Genomic DNA, 20,342 nt, shown 5'->3' on the forward strand with positions numbered 1-20,342 from the left:
GAGTTTTTTTGAGTAGGATAGCGCTCACTAAGCTTTTAGCTTATAGATACTATTTCCCTCCTACTGCAGATAAAGGAAAAGCTAAAGTATAAGGAAGAAGGCGACAAGGAGATGCTGTGACGGTGTGTGATGTGTGGACTATGGAGATCCTTGAGACTTAGCTAAAGAACTCACTTAGTTTAAGAATTTGTTTAGTTTAATTTCTTATTAAGTTGATGAGAAAATTTTGTAGTAAGAAGTTATGTTTCCGCTTTTCATTATTTACATGATTTGATTTATTAAACTGCGTGGTTGTGAAAATATATGTTCCAGCCGCCTGTGGCTGAGTATACTCTGTATGTATTTACGGATATGGTCACCAGTACAGGGGAGACTCTGCCGAAATTTTTCGGTAGGGTTTCCATATGATTTTTTATCATACCGGTTAAGTAGAGTTAGTAGTCAAGTAACGGTCATCCTTAGAGTGTAATAGTAGTAAGAAGGGTGGTCGTTACATAAAAGATTATCTTTTATCCAATTAAAGTATATATCTTATCTATTTGAGCGTGCACATCTTACTGATAATAGAATCGTTGATACTCCTATTGAGACTAATGCTCGATATTCTTCATCTGATGACTCGCCTTTGCTGGATCCTAGTTTGTACCAAACTATTATTGGAAGCTTGGTTTATCTCACCGTGACTCATCCAGATATTGCCTATGTTGGTCATATGGTTAGTCAATTTATCGATGCACCAACTATAGTTCATTGAGTTATTATTCTTGGTATTCTCAGGTATTTTCGAGGCACTCAATTTCAATCTTTTTATTTCCTTCTATTTTATCCTTGGAGCTATATGTATACTCTGATACTGATTAGGCTGGTGATCCTACAGATCGCAAATCTATCGCTAGCTTCTACATTTTTCTTAGTGATTCTCTCATTTTTTAGAAGAGTAAAAAATAAGATATTATTTCTAGATCTTCCACAGAAGCTGAGTTCCATGTCGTGACCTCAATTACTTGTGAGATAGTTTGATTGTGTTGGTTGCTTACGGATATGAGTATCTCTCTTCATGAACCTACTGTTTTATATTATAATAATCAGAGTGATATTCAAATTGCGTGCAATTTAGTTTTTCATGAATGGACGAAATATATTGAAATTGATTGCCACATTACTCGTCATCATCTTTAGATTGACATCATCACATTGTCTTTCATTCTTTCAAATCTATATATTACTGATATGTTTACTAATACACATTTCGTTTTACTCTTTTGTTTCTTGTTTGACAAACTCTCAATGCTTCTAGTTGTAGCATCATGAGTTTGAGAGAGTGTTAGATTATATATATTTATTTATTTATAGCTTTTAGAACAGTTTAGTCTTTTTTCCTTTTCTATTTAGGATTTCTTAGCTTAACTATATAAGACTTTATACTCTATATTTATAATATTCCTTTTGGATTTAATAATATTGCTAACTTTTTCCTCTTCTTAATTTCTACAAACCACACATTAGAGATCATCTCTACTCTTCCTTTAAGCTCTCTCATCGAGTATTGACGCAATCTCTTACTCTTCGCCTAACTCACACTTCCTCAGAGCTAGAAGATATAGAAATATAGGTAAACAACAAACTCAATTGAAATTCAAGAATATAAAAGATAAAAGACACTTAGGAGAAAATCATCTACTTCTAGAATTAATCGAACATCTAAATTTGTTTTAAAAAAAAATAGAGAGAGAGAATGAAAGTAGAGTGTCCTTCACTCTTTAGTTAAGTTCATTAGAGCATCCACAATGCATCGTCGTTATAACACCCACCACCTTATCAAAAAGCATGGGATCCACTATCACATCACCGTTATAACAACATATCTCTTTCACCCACATTCCTTTTAACATTAACACTCATTATTTATGAGTCTCACATTCCACTCAATCATCTTAAAATTATATCATATTAAATAAATATATTTTAAATATGTTTATAAATTTTACATTATTATTATTATTATTATTATTAATCTTACTTTTAAAAAAATAATTTTACTATTTTTCAAAAAAATAATAAATTTTTTAAATATATTTATTAAATAAAATAGATGTTTGTGAGAAATGAAATTACAAAGTTGGAAAAACGAAATTACAACTAAGCAGTTAAAATTACAAAGTTGAAAAAAATGAAATTTATTTAAAATTACCATATAATTTTAATGTGGGTATTGATAATTTGATGGAATTTGTGGATTTTGGGAAGATGAATATTTTTTAGGGTTGTTTGTAGAATTTAAGAAATTTGTAAAAAATACTTTATTATTTTCATCCATTTCGGATAGAAAATAAGATTATAGGAACTTAAAAAAATAGATGGAAAGAATATTAGAGAGTAGAATTGAAAAGTATAATGACTTGGAATGAAAATATATGTACAGGTAAATATTTATAGATGAAATTTTAAACTAGCCATTAAAAAATAGCCGTTAAAAAACTAACTATTTTATTAAATTTTAAATTTTAAATTTTAAAATTTATAACTTTTTAATAAATAAAATTAAAAAAAATTAAACATGGGGTGGGCCAGCATTGACCCACACCACCTTTGCTTGAACGAGTACACCCCTTTGCAATGCTTTGAATAGCAAAGAGGAGTTATAACACCCCAATAACATCTGTATTGCAGGTGCTCTTACTATAGTGACCTCGATAGGATATGAGAGAGAAGAAAAAGGATGTATTACTAGAGATGTGTTTAGAGGTCTCTAAGTCTTGGATTTTAAAGGTGGATAGCATTTGACATAGATGGAAGGTCATTCAACATTGACAATATGGAAATCAATTGATAAAATGTATGAAATTTGTCACAACAAAAAAAAGAGAAAGTAATCACTTGGATCATATTGATTCTATTATACATAATTTTATCCTGCGATAAAACTTTAGATAATATATAAGCATATAATTCAAATTACCTTATTAGTAATATAGATAATTTTTTGCTGCCTATAGTTGCTCCTTTTAGTTTATTGTAAAAAACTAAAAGTTTTTACTGTTAAATTTTTTTAATATAATTTTTTTTTTTTTTAATTAGCCCACCCAGTACACCTCCTTCTCAAGAATTGGTCGAAGCTAAAGATCACTCACTAGCTACGAGATAAAGATAAAGTTCTAATAAGGAATTGAATAGAGCATCAATAAACAGGTAATTAAACACAATTAAGATGTTTAATTAATGTGTTTATGTGCCAAATTAACGACAGATCAATACACTGTATCTTTTGCACAACTGAGACCAAATTTGCCTTATCAAAATTCTTCATGCATATGCTCATTGATAAAAATAATAATGATGAAAAAAATGAGGAACAAAAAGTTACAGCAACGACCGCAGCATCTTGTAAAGAAGTAAATTACGAACCCACGAGACAGAAATTAAGAGACAATGAATGATCAATGAATTACGAAGGCATGCATGCTTGCTTCTTCTTTCTAGCTTCGTTTAATTTGTTCGCCATGCATTAACAGGGGACATTGGCCCTGCACTTGAGGGATCCCGAGAAGCGAGTCAGCCGCCCTGCCCAGCTCCCTGGCCTCGCCTTGATGTAGTCGATCTTGGAGTACATGGTTGTGACTTGATGCCCTGTCTGCCGGAAGGTTGCTCCGTTCATGAACAGGTCTCTGTCCGATCGCCAGTTCCACCCGTTGTACTCTGCTTCCGTTCCGTAATCCCTGTGTGTCACCTGCAATCGATATATATATATCAGAGGTTTTTGCATATGATCGATCGCAGTTTATCAGCTTAATTAATTGATTTGTCACCTCCTTGGCGGCTTGATTTGGTGGGCCGATAAATCTGTTGCCTTGGCTGATGATGGTCGGGTGCTGGCTGCCGCCGATGGCGTACATGAGCCAGTGGGTGTAGTCGTTGTTCACGACGTGGAAGAAGCCGAACCTGCACCTGGGCATCCTCTGCACCAGCCCTCTGCCGAAGTGGTTGTAGGCGACGGTGACCTGCATTTTGGCGTCCTCGGTATAGGCGTCGTTGGCGCCCAATAGGATCACCTGATCGACATGAACCATGCACGCAGGGAAATTAGTGACGACGGCGATCGATGCACGCAGGGATTAACTGGGTTATATAAATATATACGTCGTTGTGGCGGGTGAGGTGGCAGTTGGAGATGGTGATGGCGGTGGAGCCTTGGATGGCGTCGATGAGGCCGTCGGCGCAGTTGGACAGGGAGAGGTGGTCGACCCAGACGTGGGAGGAGCCGAAGATGCTGACGCCGTCGCCGTCGCTGCGGGTGCGGATGCCCCAGTGCGTCTCGGAGTCGCGGATGTTGCCGCCGGCACCGGGCTGGATGTCGTGGATGTGGAGGTTGTGGATGATGACGTGTTGGACGAACTGGACGGTGAGGGAGGCGCCGTAGGCGATGTGCACGTTGACGCCGCGGCCGTCGATGGTCTTGTAGCTGTTGATCATCAGCTCCTGCTGGAGGCGGATGACCATGTCACGGGCGAAGACGATCCAGAGCGGGGCGTCGCGGGTGGCCCCGTAGCGGAGGGTGCCGGGACGAGGCTCCATCAGGTCGTCGTCGGAGGGGTCGGTGACCACGTAGAAATTGCCGTGCAGCCCGCCGATGGCGCTGTGCCCGAACCCCTTGGCGCAGGTCGCCAGCCTCTTGCGGTGGTTCATCCAGTCCTTCTGGCACCTCCAGCACCGATCGATCGGGTTGGTGGCGAAGCAGCCCTTCGTCTCCGTGCGATGCGCCAGCCCTCTCCTCGTGCCATTGTCGCTGCAAATCACAATTTTTTCCCAAATTAAATTAACAAGAAAGATCAATCAATCAATTAATTAAAGAGTTAATTATTATACAAAAGGGGGGCGGAGTTGAAGTGATTGACGACGGTGCTGGGGTCGGGAACGTAGGCGTTGAGCGTGTTATTGCGAGCCTCCGCCGCCTTCTTCTGCCAGTAATCGTCGTAGACGGCGATGTGGGCAGCCGACAAGGCGGCGTTAGCTAGGAAGAGGAGGCAGAAGAAGGAGTATTTGATACCCAACTCCATTTTATTTAGATACGGAGAGAATTGCAATCCTTGCCTCCTCGTTCCGTAGCTAAGGTAGTTGGTGTACCGAGGGTATCAACTCCTGTTCGCTAACATTAACGCCTGCCTGGATGTGGAGGGGAGGGACTCCTTTTAAAGGTACGTCGCGGCCAGGTTGACCCAAACAAGAGAGGCCCACCGTCGAAAATCCTGGGAAATCCTGACGATGAAAGGAGGAGAAAAAGTCAACTCCCTGTTTATAAGGAAGGAAGACTCCGTAGAAATCGCAGGCAGAAATGGATCGTTTTTAAGGTTTTGTTTATTTTAGAAACTTTTTTTTTAATTTTTTAAATATATAAAAAATATATAAAACTTGGAAAATGTTCAAATAAATAATTAGGATTCATTTGAATTTAGAAGTTTATCTTAAAAGTAATTTTTTTGAAAAAAAATAATTGGAATTGATTTTTAATGTGTTTAAATTTATTAAGGGTGAATAATATGATAAATATTTTTCTAAAATTAAATATTTTATTTTATTTTATTTTATTTTTAAAAATTAAAATAACAATTTTTTAGTTTCTGTCCCAAAATATTTATAAAATAAAAGTAATATATCAATGAACAAATGCGTTATGACAATAAAAAAAAATTAACATTATCATAAATCTCTAATTTTTGAAAAAAAAAATAAATCGCAAACTTTAAACAAGTGTGTGAGTTTTTAAAAAGAAAATTATAAGTGTGAAAGTCCTAAAAAATGAATTTTAGGCGGATGTGAAAGTTCTAGAGTAATGAACTCTAGATAAGTGTGACTTTTAAGCAAATGTGTGAGTTTTAATAACGAAGAAGCTTGATACGTGGAAGTCTCAGTAGTGAGGCTGGACAAGTAAAAGTCCTAACGATAAGATTGAGTAATAGATGAAATCTTAGAAATGAGGAATCTTTTATATGAGAACCCTAGTTTGTTGAGATACTAAACAAGGTTAAAATCTAAATGATACGTTTAAAATCTTAATTATTCTATATATATTAATAAATATATATTCAAGATGGATGTTTGCTTAGACTTAGACGTCCGAATAGAGTCGTTGAAGTTCAGTTTAAATGCTTAATTGGTGGACCTTTCGATATACTAATAATGCTTGAGAGAAAACATCTTCATCATGTATTAAGTGTCAGGATTCACCATTGGATTTGAAACTAGCTTAAATAACATTCTCATCATCAAAGGTGTTAAAAATTTTGTGCGTTTAGGTGGAGAGATGAAGATCTCTAAGTAGTGCCTGATTTCTATCATTTAAACCAATTAGAGATGAATAATTTTTCTTACCAACAGTCATCGCAATCATATATCTTGTCTCTAAAACAGTCACTAAAGCCTCCACGGGCTGGATCAGCTGGTAGGATACCTGGACGCTTGCATCGAAAGCCTTAGGGTCGAGGATCGTCAGTTACACACGGACGTAAAACCTCGGTCTGCTGTGCTTAAATTCCACTCGACCCCCAGTCACCCCTCCTGCCCAGTTTAACCGTGATTTACCCTCTCTGGACATCTGTGGGACCGGACCCAGGAGCCGCTAAGGTGACGGTTCCACCTTTTGCATCTAAAACAGTCAGTAAAAAACTAAAATGGAAACAAAATTTGATGTAAACAGCTCTAAAAGACTAAAACATAATAGGGCTAATCTAACCTTGTTATTTGAGCTTTTATTTGAGAATTATCTTGAAACTATTGACTCAAGAGGTCTATTACCAGAGCAAGGCTATCCAACTACATTTACAGCTACAAATTTGGTACAACATGATCCTTTAGTTAAGTCACTCGTTTTTGAAGTGTCAGGTATATGTTAGCTACAAACTCCACAAAAGCACGATAACCACCGCCTCTTCCTTACCTCCTCTCTTACCCAAACACCGTCAGGTATGCTCCGTCACCTGGTCATATACTAACACCTGTTAATGGCACAGAGAGAAAATGCATTGAAATAGAAAAACGCCAAGCTACATACAGCTCATTTTCTTCAAATTGGTTGAGTGGCAATCCAGATAAGGTGAAGTAAGAGGTTAGATCCACATTCAAGTCGTCGTACATGCTCAAGAAGGGATGTTTCTGGCACCACAATAGCACAAGATCAGGAGGAAAGGTATAATTTAAGTCCTCTACAATTTCTAAGAAAGCCTATGCACCAGCATGTCACTTACCAAAAGAGCCTTTCCAGATTTTCTATTTTTTGGATTTTTCTGTAAACTGAAAAGAAACATTCATCAAGATGCCACATATACTTGATTCAGATAATCAGTTTGCAGTGATATACATTGGCTTCGAAGAGCCATGCTAACTAGAAGTTTATCATAATTTAGCAAAATGAACTTTATGGTTAACGAACAGGAACTGGCAGAATTGCTTTACCACTAAATAATGGTGTTACATGGTTCATTCTAGTTTTGATGCAGTAGTTTTCTTTCTGTTCCATCTTCTACCTTCTCTTTTATCTATATTTTTTTCCTTCTTACAATAACCAGAAACACAAATTAAACTACAGGTGCAATTTTTTTTTTTTGTTGTTAAAAACCATATTATGAAAAGAATAGGAGTTTATATTTCCATTAAACATAATTCTATTCGCATTTCTTGAATACAAAAAGACTGAGAATTAATGTCCTAATAATAACTGCATTCATATTTCCTTTTTTTCCGTTGTTGTTGTCGTCGTCGTCTTCTCTTTCCCAAACTCTTCGTTCCGCATTGTCTTCTTTTCTCCTTAAATGTTGCGTACCATATTCCAGTGGTTCACTGGTTGCTACACATGTTATACGAAGTTTTTATGTATTCATTCAGCATATATGCATTTGACAATGAACATGTTATTAAGTTGTGACTCTTGAAGAAATATAAAACCAAATAATGTTTGTCCTCTTCATTTTTTGAATTACAGATGCCCGGTACTAATTTATTTAGAAATTTAGAGCACATTTTTAGGATAAATGCGAAGCATACTTACCATTCACTTATGAATGAGCAGAACTCCTCTGAGAATTGGTCTGGAGATGCACATGGTGGTGGCTGTTCAACTATTTTATCCAAAAGGTCATAGAAACTATCACAACGTGGATATGGAAACCAGCCTGTGGCGCATTCCAACATTACCAATCCAAAGCTCCAAATGTCACTCAAGTACCCATGTCTTTCTGAAGCTATTCGTTCTGGCTAACACCAATAAATAGCATGCAAAAGAAGAAAATGAGAGTGTGTTAGAAAATTGTAACACCATATTGGGAAGAATTATGCAGAAAGAACATAAAGAGAAACATAAACAGAAGTTCTAAGGGTGAATACTCACAGACATGTAGTTGTAGGTGCCAATTAATGTATCTTTCTGTCCAGAAGAGCTAGCTATTATAGCACTAACCCCAAAATCAGATATCTTAACCTCCCCTCTGTGATTAATTAGAATGTTTGATGGCTTTAAATCTCGATGAATAATGTGCTTTTCATGGTGCAAATAAATCAATCCACGAAGAACCTAGAAGAATACAGGAAAACTTTTAATCAACGAAAAGAGATTAGAGTATTCTATGTACTAATACCAAAACCATGACTCATGCACTGATCCTGCATGATTGTTGAGCCTACTAAACACTGGCCTGCTTACAGATAGCAGCAAGGTATGGTTCTGGAATAGTTTTCACAAGCTTCAAGAAATCACCAAGTGAGCCTCCATCCATGTACTCCAAGACAATGGAGATGGCGCCATTGTAATAAAAGCACTGGTAGAATACAACTACATAATTGCACTGAGTTGACAGGTTTATCCTGAGTTCCTGAGCAATCAGTCTGCGTACATTCTCTTGAATGTTCAATTCGATAACCTGAATTTTGACATCTACATAAGCAATCACCAAGAAAGAATAAAACGGAACAAAAATATTTCCAGTAGCAACAGGAATATCAAGGTTTTCAGTATGTTTAATTCTGATACAAGTGCCGGAAAGCAAGGGACTGTGCAAATAAGAGAAATGAAGAGTATCAAGCAATGTATCTTTGTTGTATGAAACGGTAGTTTCGTGTCACAGAAGAATTTTGGTAGACATCATCTTGAAACCAACTCACATAATAAGTAAAAGGTCAAGATAGGAATTTGATTCTCCAGATCTTACATGATCAGTGATTTAGACTAGGCTCATTGATTAACTTTCTTCCATTTGTGCAACAACTTTAGAACTACTACCGCATACTTTTTTGACAGACAATAGCAAAGACTATAGATAAAAAGTAGAAGGCTTATTGTACTTGGTGACACACTTTAGTAAGACATACACTGGTTTATAGTATTCATTTTTATGTTCTATGTTATCATTCAAAGAAAATACATATAGCTTATGGCCAAAAAAAATGAAGTTGCAGAAACTGAACAGAATATAAATTCCCATGTACTTTACCTTGAGAGCAAAAAATTGGCCGGACCATTTATGACGAACTAGTTGAACAATTCCACCATTACCTTTCCCGATCACTTTAATTACATCTATGTCATCTAAACTCAGACTGCCTGCAGGCTTTATAAGAGGTTGCTGTTGACGATTGACAAATGACAATGCAGTAAGAACTCATAATGATATTAGTAGAACAAGTCTGGTAAGCCTGCCAATGACAAGAACTGAGAGAGAGCAACTACAACTAAAGGTACCAATACCAATGTCATTAGCAGAAAATGACATCTGGAGATGCACCACTCTAGCGTGCATTTTATAATTATTTTCTAATAACAATACTGAGTTAATAAAAAAAACTGAATTTGTAAATAATTATTTGAATGAGTTTAAGAAGAATAACACAAAGGGAGCATATATATATATATATAAATACACATAACATAAAGGGAAGGAGCAGGTAAGATTAATTGAAAATGGTAGAATCAACCACATCATGATCCAAGGGATGCCCGCAAACAAATAAACCCCTTTGCATGGGATGCTCAAACAAGTAAAACCCTTCCATGCAGATGCGAAACAATCTATAAAAAGAATGTAAGAACCACAACCCAAGCATAACTTAAATAATACAAATCTTCTCCACTTTGTTGCACTTTGACTTTCTGGTTCCAAGAGTTCTAGGAATTGTCAAGTAGTTCAAACTCGCTGATTCCGAGATATGGATTATTGCTGGAGTAAAATTTCGAGTATTAGAAAGAATAGGCTTTTTTCCATGTTTCTATTCTTAATATATTTAATTGTATATTTACCTACTATTAAGTTATTTGGTTATTTTGGTGTCTATAAACACAAAAGTTGATTCTCTTTAAATATACAATAAAAATATTTTTCACTTAACTTGATGTCAGAGAGCCTATTTGGCTCTATCAACCCAACCTTCCACAACCACCCTACCCTTTGTTCCCCTTCCCTATTCATCAAAGAAATGAGATACTCATATCCCTATGCAGAGAATCCAATCTGTTGATCATGTTATCACATTGCTTTCGTTGTTAGATCCTCTTAATTGGCAACTCCACCACCTTCATGTGCTAAGGTATCATGAACCATTGGTTCATATGGCCCACTACACAAGCTATCACAGTTGGCAAACCCATTGCTACAACTATGCATGAATCCATAGCACAAGAGCAACCACCTTCCACCACGAAAGATGACTCTATCTTCATGAGACTTAACCGGCGTAGAGTAATTTTGTGACCAAATCTACTTCGTAAACAAAGTTAAAACAAAGAGAAAAAAGGAGGAAAGTAAAAAAAAAAAAAAAAAAGAGTAAAAAAAAAAGTGTTCTAAAGTTATAATTTATCTCTAGTTATTTTCTGATCCATGATGGTATCCTCCCCTACCAACGATCCTAAGAGTACTATTGGAACAAACATTAGACTCAGACTCCAATTATCTCCTATGAGCTTGAGCATTTAAAGTTTTTATTGGATCTCATAAGAAGGACGTACAGCTAACTTTGCCACCTCTAGATGAAAAAGAATGACACTTTTCAACATGGTAAAGTACAATCTTATTGATCTTACATAGCTTCTCAATAATAGGATAATAGCCTCATCCACAATATTTCTCATTGCTTCTAAATAAATATTCGATTTTCTTCGAAAGATGTTCTCTCATGAGCAAAATGTTGTCAAAATATTTTTAATTTAAAACAAGATGATAGTTCAATTTAGGAGTATTTTGCAACACTATGGAAAATGGGATGAATTAGCTATGTATTCAAAATTTTGAAGCACCAACATGAAGAATTTTCAAGTAGCAAGATTATTGTCTAGACTAGATGATTCTTATAGTATAGTTCGCTTGCAATGACTTCTTGATGTGTGTATACCATCATTATCAAACACTTTGGCAAACAAGTCCTTCTTACAACATTAGAATGCATAAGAATATCTTCAATACCCAAAAACTACAGTTCCTGCTGTGGGACAAGGATGTAGTGGAGGACAAGGGTGTGGACACAACGATCTACATAGCCTCCTTGTGTTCATTGTGTTTGCATCAACCCTCTATTAGACCGTTGATAGGATAAGTTTGGACAGCCACTCATTGTAAAGGCAGCTACAGAAGTCATAATAGTACCATCGGTTTTGTTGAATATAAACGATTCTAAGATTTACTCCAGAACTTCTATCTATCAAATTTTATTGTAACTACCTCTGGCTTTATAGTAAAATTTGAGACTCCGTGGTTATTAGATTTTGGTGCATTTTCGTATATGCAAGTAATCACAAATTATTCCTACTCTTAATCTTTCTAATTTACCACCCATTTCTATTACAAATGATTCTCACACATGTGTCAAAGGATAAGGGTTCATACATACCTCCTTATTAGTATTAGACAAAGTCCTTTATGTTCTAAAGTTTCTCCTAAATTTATCATTGATTGAATAGATATTTAACATTCAAACACTTTTCAATCACCCCCATCTAGTGAATACTAGCATGTTGCACATATTTATGTGCATAAATGGGTGGGAAAAGCCTTACAACTAAAAAAACAGTGTATCTTACTTTTCAACTTTGAATCATGTCTAATTATAGAGGCAAAGTATCAAAGGCATGAAAACATTCAAATTTTGAAAAATAAAATAATATAAAAAGATCAACAACCTGACCACAGAATGAGAATTTGATTGCTATACCATGTATTCTTAGTTCCCTTGCCGATATATGCATTACCAAAGGATAATTTCTTCTTTATAGCGACCAAATTAAAAAATTTGACAAAGTCAAAATTGCAGGCGTTAATACGTCACACAAATAAGGCAAGATAGACAGGCACCTATTGACCAAGCATTTTGACTTAACAAAGGACCATCGTTTAGTCGAAATCTAACAATTGCCTAGTCGAATACATTAGCGCAATGGTCTCTGCGAGTTTATACATAATTAGGCAAGAAAAAGAATACTAATTTATTTTTACTCAAAGAATTGTCCATTAGGATGTAAATCAATTATATGCGAGCGTGAAGGAGGACCAACCACAAGCAATTGGAAATGATCGTGATACGTGTTTTCAGTTGAAAGTAGGGCATCGGATCCTAGCTTAGTAACTCACTCAATCTTCACAACCAAGTGAAAAAAATGACGTTTTTTGAGGTAAAAAAAAAAAAAAAATCAAAAGTACCAAACACCAAAAAAAAAAAAAAAAGTTGTTCTAAGTAAGCTCCATGCATACCCCCTCTTCTTTGCCGTCGGGGACGATCCGAAGCCCATCCTTGTTCACGAGAAGATCGCCATCCTTAAAAGTCCCGCTCTGCGTCCTGCAATCGCAAGACAGAAAGCTTTCGAAACAGTCGAACGAAAGGAAATGGGAGGAGGTGAAGAGGAAACGGCAAGAGATGGATACAAGAACTGGCTGATGGAGGCCTCGTGGCTGGGCAAGGCAAGCGTGAGGTTGGGTTTGAAGCCTCCTCTCCTCATCCGTAAGCACTTGCCGCGGCGCTGCTTCACTTTCCCCCTCCGCTCTCGGTCGCGCGCTGATCTATCTTCGCCTTCCTTCTCGATCTAAAACGTCGTTGGGAAAGAAGTGGAGCAGACGCGGAGAGGAAACAGGGCGGGCAACTCCACTCCGGCGAGTGCATCGCACGGTCCATTTGTAAGTCGACGGGGGTTACCGCAGTAACGTGCTTTGATTCGGTGACTTGACCTCGTGGGAAGACTTAGGAATTGGACCGTTTAATTAGAATTTAGGGTTTAATATTAAAATTGAAATAATTAATAGCTTTTTTAGAAAGAACAAAAAAATTTCCCTCCACAAATATTATTAAATAATTTATTTTCTTTTTTTTTTGTTTTTTTTTTTTGAAGTATGTGAACTTAGGAAATGGGATGAATCGCACGAATCAACTGGTTGAAATTGCAGTGTTGATTTGCGTCACGTGTTGCTTAGATATGATTAGGATTTGATCGGATTTCTTGATATGCATCACCATTTGTTAAATTAATCCTTATCTAACTTTATATGCATCCCTATGTCTTTATGATATCATGATAAAATATTTAAATTATCATTTAAATATTTACAATTCAATTCTTAATTATAATGTATTTATAAAAAATTTTCTTTCGAATAAACGATATAATCAAAAAATACTGGACTTCTGGACTAAACGTCATATATATTTTTCGATTTATTCTTATGACCGATGAAAAATTTTGATGGAGTCAAAAACCGATTACCCCAGAAATAATTAATAAGGCTAATTAAAATTATTTTTTTATATGGATCACATATTTAATATTTATCCATATTTTTAAACCGTAGGAGAATCCATTATTTATATTATATCCATCCTTCTATAACTATTTATATTTTTTAAAAATAAATTATTTCAATAAATTTATTCATATTTATTAAATTATGATAATCCTAGCGCTTCTTCTATAGGGTAAGCATTTCTCATAAAAAAAAAACAAGAGTTACGTAGAAAAAAATGAGTTACTTATTATTATATCAGGATGCAGAGATAAATTTTTTATAGAATTTTTATCATATCTTTCTTCGTATCTGAACTTAAAAATATTCATAGTCGAATATCTAATTATTTAATTAAGTCTAAAAATTCCTTTGACATCATTCTTCATTTGGATCTGATATTAAATTTCCGATTAAATCCATTCTATTAAATCATTTCACACGATGTCATGTTTTCTTCGTATAAAATATTTGTTCAAATTAAATATTTTATTGTCAGTTGACAATAAACTACTCTTTGATTCTCCATCACTTAATTTAAATATATATATCATAAAGATTTGATAGCCCGTACACTCATTCCGTGCATATTCTTAGACGATCCTCATAAGTCCAGACGTCTGAAGCCCCTCTTAGATGTCTTGATTCATTTTTAAGAATCGGAATGCCCAAGAGGACATCCGAACATATGAGAGTCATTTAGAAATATTCACCGAACGGATGTACAAACTCTCTCTCTATATATATAGGGTATAGATAGAATTTTATCATATCCCTCTCCAGAGCCGGCCTTAGGTTGTGCCCATTAGGGCCCTTACCAGGGTCCAAAAATATATGGGATAGCTACCTTGAGGTGGGACGGTGCGATCCCTCCTCATATTTGGAGGAAAAAAAATTAAGACGATTAAAAAAAATTATAAATATAAAAGTATTGAGACTTTTATAAAAAAAATCCAATTAAAACCTAGGACCAATTTTTTTTTTAATTTTTCTATCTCTCGTTTTCCAAACTTTTTAATTTCTCTCTCTCATTTTTTCCTCTCCGCCAAAGTTTTTTATTTTTCTTTTTTCATTTTTTTCCCCCACCGACCAAACTTCTTCCCATCAAACCTTATTTTTTTTCTCTTCTATTTTCTTCTTCATCCACTATTCCCCTTTTATTTTTCTCTATCCCACATTCTTCTTCCTGCCCTAATTCCCATCTTATTTTTTCCTAATCTTAATTTTACCCTCAAAATTCTCCATGGCACATTGTCATTGTCATCCACATCGTTGTCAGCATGTCGCCGCACGTCACTGACAGTGTTGCTATCATTTGCTGCCAATGCTACCGACGCTCCACAACAAATGTCTTTTAATTGAGGTGAAATTTTCTTATTTTATTTCTTTTGATTACGGATTTAAGTATTAAAAAAATATATAGTTTTAATTTTGCATATATTCATGTTTTTGTTTGCTAGTTAAGTATGTTAAATATTTACACATATTGAGGTGATCAAATACATTTGATGTTTGATTTGTTATATGAAGATGATCAATTTCATTGACGATCATTCAAAAATTTAATTAATTGAATCATATCATTTATTGCATAAATAAACTTATCATATAATTTACATGAATATCTTATAATAACGACATGTATATAAAAGGAATCATATTTATAATAAGAATTAAAATTAGATAGTCATATAACATAAAAGTATGCTTTTATAATGTAAACATTTGACTTTGTATCTCTATCAATATGTGTGAAAAATAAGGGATCATTAACTCTTAAATTAGTTCTATCAATTTCATGTATTATTTGTTTTTAAATATGAATTGTTGAAAAAAATAGTCATTAAATTAGATGATTATATTTCAAAAATATTATGTTGATGATAAATTATGTGAAATAGTAATGTTGACGTATTTTAAGAAAACATGAGATGAACTTACTTCAAAATTCAAACAAGTCATCTCCCCCTCCACCACCTCCTCCTCCTTCCCCTTCTCCACCAGCTTCTCTTAATGTTGACTCAAATGAGTATCCTAGTGATCCTGGGCTAAGAAAGCACATTCTTGAGTATAATGTTAATAAAAGGTAGATTGTTCGACGTTACTATGTGCAAAAAGGTCCTTTTTCAGCCTAAGAATCATGAATTTCCTTAGCGTTCTTGTCAAAAAAAAAGAAACGAAGATTTTGTGTAAAATATCAAAAAAATGGCGAATAACCATAAGAGAATTTTTCAGAATTTTTAGAAATTTTCTGGGAATTTTTTGGAGCTCGTATGACTCAGGTTACGAGGATCAATATTGGACCCCGGGAAAGCTTGTTTGAGCTACCCCATTTAAACGAGGAAATATTTGATTTTTCTTTTTCTTTTCTTTTATTTTCTTTCTTTCTCCGCCTCCTTCCCTCGCGTGCCCTTTTCCTCACCCGACCCGTACCCTACGGTGTCGACGCTGCCCAACCGACGCGCCGACGCCGCCAAAGCTCGCGACTCCTCTCCTCCTCGAGCGTACAAAACCCCTCTCCTCAACCCGAGCAGCGGCAATCCTGATTCCTCTCCTTTCCCCAATTGTTTTTCTCCTTTGCTCGACACTCTCTCTCGCGGACAACTCGAAGACGAGGGAACGGAGCTTCGACCTCCGGCAAGCTTCCTCTGCCGGCATCGACACCCTAAGCTCAGATCCGCCTGGTGCTTTTCCGCTCTGAGTCGCAGACACGGCGTCGCGTCTCCTCTAGCCGACTGCTGACGCCACTGGGTCAAGTCTTTGCCATCCGATCGTCGGCGTGAAGAGGCAATTAGGGCTCCGAAGGTAAGACATCATGTTTGGTTGATTGTTGAGCAATTTTTTTTTAGACGATTCTTGATCCTTATTCACTGGACTCTCTCCGAACCGTGCCCTAGGTTCATTGCCGACTTGGATCTACTGTGTCGTGCCCTAGCTCTGGGCTTCGCCTCCTCTTCACAGTAGTGGTGTTCGGGGAAGGTGACAGGAAGGTGAGTTAGGTTGTTTGTTTGATCTGTGATCTCCACCTATTGATTCCAGTGAGGTTTTGTTCTGACCAGTGAGGTGTGCTTGGGCTGTCGGGTCGAGACTAGAAGGTTGTTGCTTGATCAGTGATCTTCCTGCTTGACCTCCTACTTGATTCGATTGTGATCGTGAAGTGATTTCCAGCAACTTGCTTTGTTTCAGCATCAACAGCGGCTGAATTGAGGTAAGGTGTAGGAATTTTGGTACATGTTGTAGATGATTGTTTGATAGGTTAGCAAGGAATGTTACTTTAGGTTTGTGTTTTGAATTAGGTATGATTGGATAATAGTTAGGGTTAATGGAGCTAACCCTAATTAACTCATGAGTAGGGTTTAAATAGGGATTAAATAATGGATTTAAACTAAGTTTGGATTAGACTCGTTTAGAAAGCTAACCGAGGTTAAGGAATAAATTAGGGTTTCTGATAAATAAGGATTTTTGGTTTAGCTATTTTGTTTACAATAAAACTTAGCTAAACCGTATGATTTATTTCAGGATTTATATTCGGGACGAGCACTTCGACATAGTGGTTGATTAGCTCGATCTATATTGGAGGCGGGTACCTTGACCTATCTATTTTGATATGTCTTGTTGATATGTTTAGTATATTTTAGCAAGTAGCAATAATTATGTTTATATCTGCATCGGCATGTCACTATTTGTTTTCGAGCATGATTTGTTTGTTACTTGTTTAGCGTTCATGCCCTGTTTATTATTTATGTTATGGAGGTAGTGACATGCCATGCTTTATAATATACCGGACTGGTTAGATACCATACATGACATGTGTACCTAGATCATATTATTTGATCCACGTATATGGTATATGTTTTTATGGAGGTATATAGGATCAGGATATTTCTATGCTTAGTGTCATGTACCATCTCGCATGATTGCATGTTGTGTGATAGTCGACTCCATTATTGTTGAGCGCATCGCCAATTACATGAGTCTGCACACACAACCACTCATGGGTTAGTGGTTTTGTTTCAAGTAGGGTGTGTTGCTGCAAGTTGCTCTGTTTGGCTCCGTTGGTCCGCTCATGGGTAATGTGACGCAACGTGGTAGCCGGTAGATATCCCTCCTCTGGACTAGCTCAGGGAGATGAAAGTATTGCGCTCCCCCACTTATGATTTAGGGTAGGAGGATAGGTGTACTCCGACAACATCCCGTCCACTCGGTCGCTCAGGAGCAGTGATTGACAGAGTGCACGGTTGTCACAGCCCTACCCACTCGGTCTCACCATCGTGTGTGAGATGGTTGACTGGTGTCAGGAGTGACCAGGGCATGTTATTGACATCATATGCATTATTTGCATTTATTGCTTGTGTTTGTTTCACTTTATATGCTGCATATTGGATGGATGCATTGTTTGACATGCATACAGGATTTATGATACTCGGGGTATGACAGCCTTGATATCCCTATTCCCAGGTTCTGGTTAGTACAGATACTCCTTACTTTGTCATTTTGCATTTTCTATCCAGGAGACTGTACACATATTTATTTTTGCTGGTTATTATTTACTATGCATGTCAACTAGGTATTCGCTGAGTGTTGGGCTCACATCCCGTTATTACTATTTTCAGGTTGAGGTTGCTCAAGAGGTTCCAGTCACTAGTCCCCCACCACTGCGCGTCGCGACGAGTTCGCACATTTCGGTTTCCTTATTATGTTATAGATTATGTTTCAGAGTTGTATCTTTTGACATTTGGATCTTGTACGATTTCTTATTCTCGATGGGTTTTCGTTTAGATGCATGTTGATGATTTGTGTTTTATGGGTGTAGTTGAGTAGAATATCGGATTTGTACTTTATGGGTGTAGTTGAGTAGGTTATTTGAAATGATTATCTTATCGTTGCTTAGGTTAATGTTTTACTATTAAACTGCGTGGGTGTTTGATTATTTTCATTGTTATTATACATATGTTCCGGTCATGTTGGCCGAGGTATCTGGATTAATATAGTCAAGTTTCATATTGTCACTGGTATAGGGGAGATGCTGCCAAAATTTCTTCTGACAGGAACTACCTTGGACGTGACATTTTGAGCTATATGGTTTAGTCTTCATCCTAATTGGCTAGAATACATCATTGCAAAAGAAGTGGCTTTCTGTCTTTATTGCTACTTATTCAAAGAGGAGCATGGTGGTCAAAGTGGTAGTGTTTCTTTTGTTACTAAGAGATTTAAAAATTGGAGAAAGAAAGAAAATTTTCATAAACATGTTGCAAATCATAACAACATTCACAAGAGGTGTATGATGGCGGCTTATGACTTAATAAATCAAAGACAATATATTGAAACATGTTTGGTCAATCAGACTAATCAGGTAGCTGTCGATTATCGTGTTCGTTTAACAACTTTAATTGATTGCATAAGATTTCTTATGCGTCAAGGATTAGCATTTCGTGGTCATGATGAATCAACAAACTCACTTAGTCATGATAATTTTCTTGACCTATTAAGATTTCTTGCTGACCATAATGAGGATATCAATCGAGTTGCACTAGACAATGCTCCCTCAAATCTCAAACTGATATTCAACAAGATATTATCAAATCCATTGTCTATTTAACCACTAGTTTATTCTTGGAGATCTCACTGATGAATTATTTACTATATTGTTTGATGAGACTCGTGATATATCTGTTAAAAAACAAATGACGGTTGCTTTACAGTTTGTTGATGAAAGGGGAAATATTGTTGTATGTTTTCTAGGCATTGTACATGTAAGCGACACTACTGCCATATCACTTAAAATTGCTATTGATTCTTTGTTGTGCCAACATGGATTATCTATATCTAATTTGCAAGGGCAAGGATACGATAGAGCTAACAACATGAGAGGAAAATTCAATAGTTTAAAAAGCTTAATTATGATGGAGAACCAGTCTGATTATGATGTTCATTGTTTTACTCATCAACTGCAACTTACACTTGTAGCTGTTGCTGAAAATCACATGAGAATTTCTAATTTTTTTGATGTGGTTGTACAATTGAACAATATTGTTGGAGCATCATGCAAGCAAAGAGACATAATTCGTGAAAATAATTTTAAAAAGTTATTAAAGGAATTTACAATGATGATATCTTCATTGGACAAGGTATGAATCAAGAGAAGAAACTAAAAAGAGCTGGGAGCACACATTAGGGGTTCACATTATAATACACTGTTAAGTTTGATATGCTTGTATCCTTTAATTATTGATGCCCTTTTATTTGTTGAAGAGGAGGGAAAAGATCACAAGCAAAGGGCGCAAGCAAATAATCCGTTAGAATTGATTGGAAAATATGAATTTATATTTCAGATGCACTTAATGAAGAATATCTTAGGAGTCACAAATGATATTTGTCGCAAGCTTTACAAAGAAAAGATCAAGACATTATAAATGTCATGATTCTTGTAAGATCAAGCAAACATCAACTACAAACTATGAGATATGATGGTTGGTATTTGTTACTCAATGAAATTTCTTTATTTTGCGTTAAATATGAGATAGTCACTCCGCACATGGAAGACTTGTCCGTCTTTTATGAGAGATCATGATGAAATATTGAAGGAGGACAAATCTTCACTAT

The 20,342-nt window shown here is 36.0% G+C and overlaps 2 protein-coding genes across 4 annotated transcripts; both read right to left on the reverse strand.

Moving 5' to 3' along the window:
* Positions 1 to 3,322: 3,322 nt before the first annotated feature.
* On the reverse strand, positions 3,323 to 5,155 carry LOC121983112 (pectate lyase-like). Its single transcript, XM_042536085.1, has 4 exons — positions 4,864 to 5,155; positions 4,138 to 4,783; positions 3,807 to 4,049; positions 3,323 to 3,727 (listed from the first exon to the last, which is right to left on the reverse strand). The coding sequence occupies exons 1-4, from the start codon at positions 5,052 to 5,054 to the stop codon at positions 3,506 to 3,508; spliced, it is 1,302 nt and encodes a 433-aa protein (XP_042392019.1). The 5' UTR covers positions 5,055 to 5,155; the 3' UTR covers positions 3,323 to 3,505.
* Positions 5,156 to 6,718: 1,563 nt separating this feature from the next.
* LOC121981343 (mitogen-activated protein kinase kinase 2-like) lies at positions 6,719 to 13,191 on the reverse strand. 3 transcript variants are annotated; one of them, XM_042533807.1, is made up of 9 exons: positions 12,891 to 13,189; positions 12,720 to 12,804; positions 9,477 to 9,608; positions 8,682 to 8,906; positions 8,378 to 8,560; positions 8,039 to 8,244; positions 7,239 to 7,284; positions 7,046 to 7,146; positions 6,719 to 6,971 (listed from the first exon to the last, which is right to left on the reverse strand). In XM_042533807.1, exons 1-9 carry the CDS (start codon positions 12,962 to 12,964, stop codon positions 6,968 to 6,970), a joined length of 1,056 nt encoding a protein of 351 aa, XP_042389741.1. In that variant the 5' UTR covers positions 12,965 to 13,189; the 3' UTR covers positions 6,719 to 6,967. The 3 variants fall into 3 exon arrangements, with proteins under 3 accessions (XP_042389741.1, XP_042389742.1, XP_042389743.1); XM_042533808.1 differs by lacking the exon at positions 9,477 to 9,608 and having other exon boundaries at positions 12,891 to 13,191; XM_042533809.1 differs by lacking the exons at positions 6,719 to 6,971; positions 7,046 to 7,146 and having other exon boundaries at positions 7,271 to 7,837; positions 12,891 to 13,188.
* Between the last annotated feature and the right edge of the window lie 7,151 nt (positions 13,192 to 20,342).

Source organism: Zingiber officinale, chromosome 5A, assembly GCF_018446385.1.
Source record: "Zingiber officinale cultivar Zhangliang chromosome 5A, Zo_v1.1, whole genome shotgun sequence".
Taxonomy (NCBI): domain Eukaryota; kingdom Viridiplantae; phylum Streptophyta; class Magnoliopsida; order Zingiberales; family Zingiberaceae; genus Zingiber; species Zingiber officinale.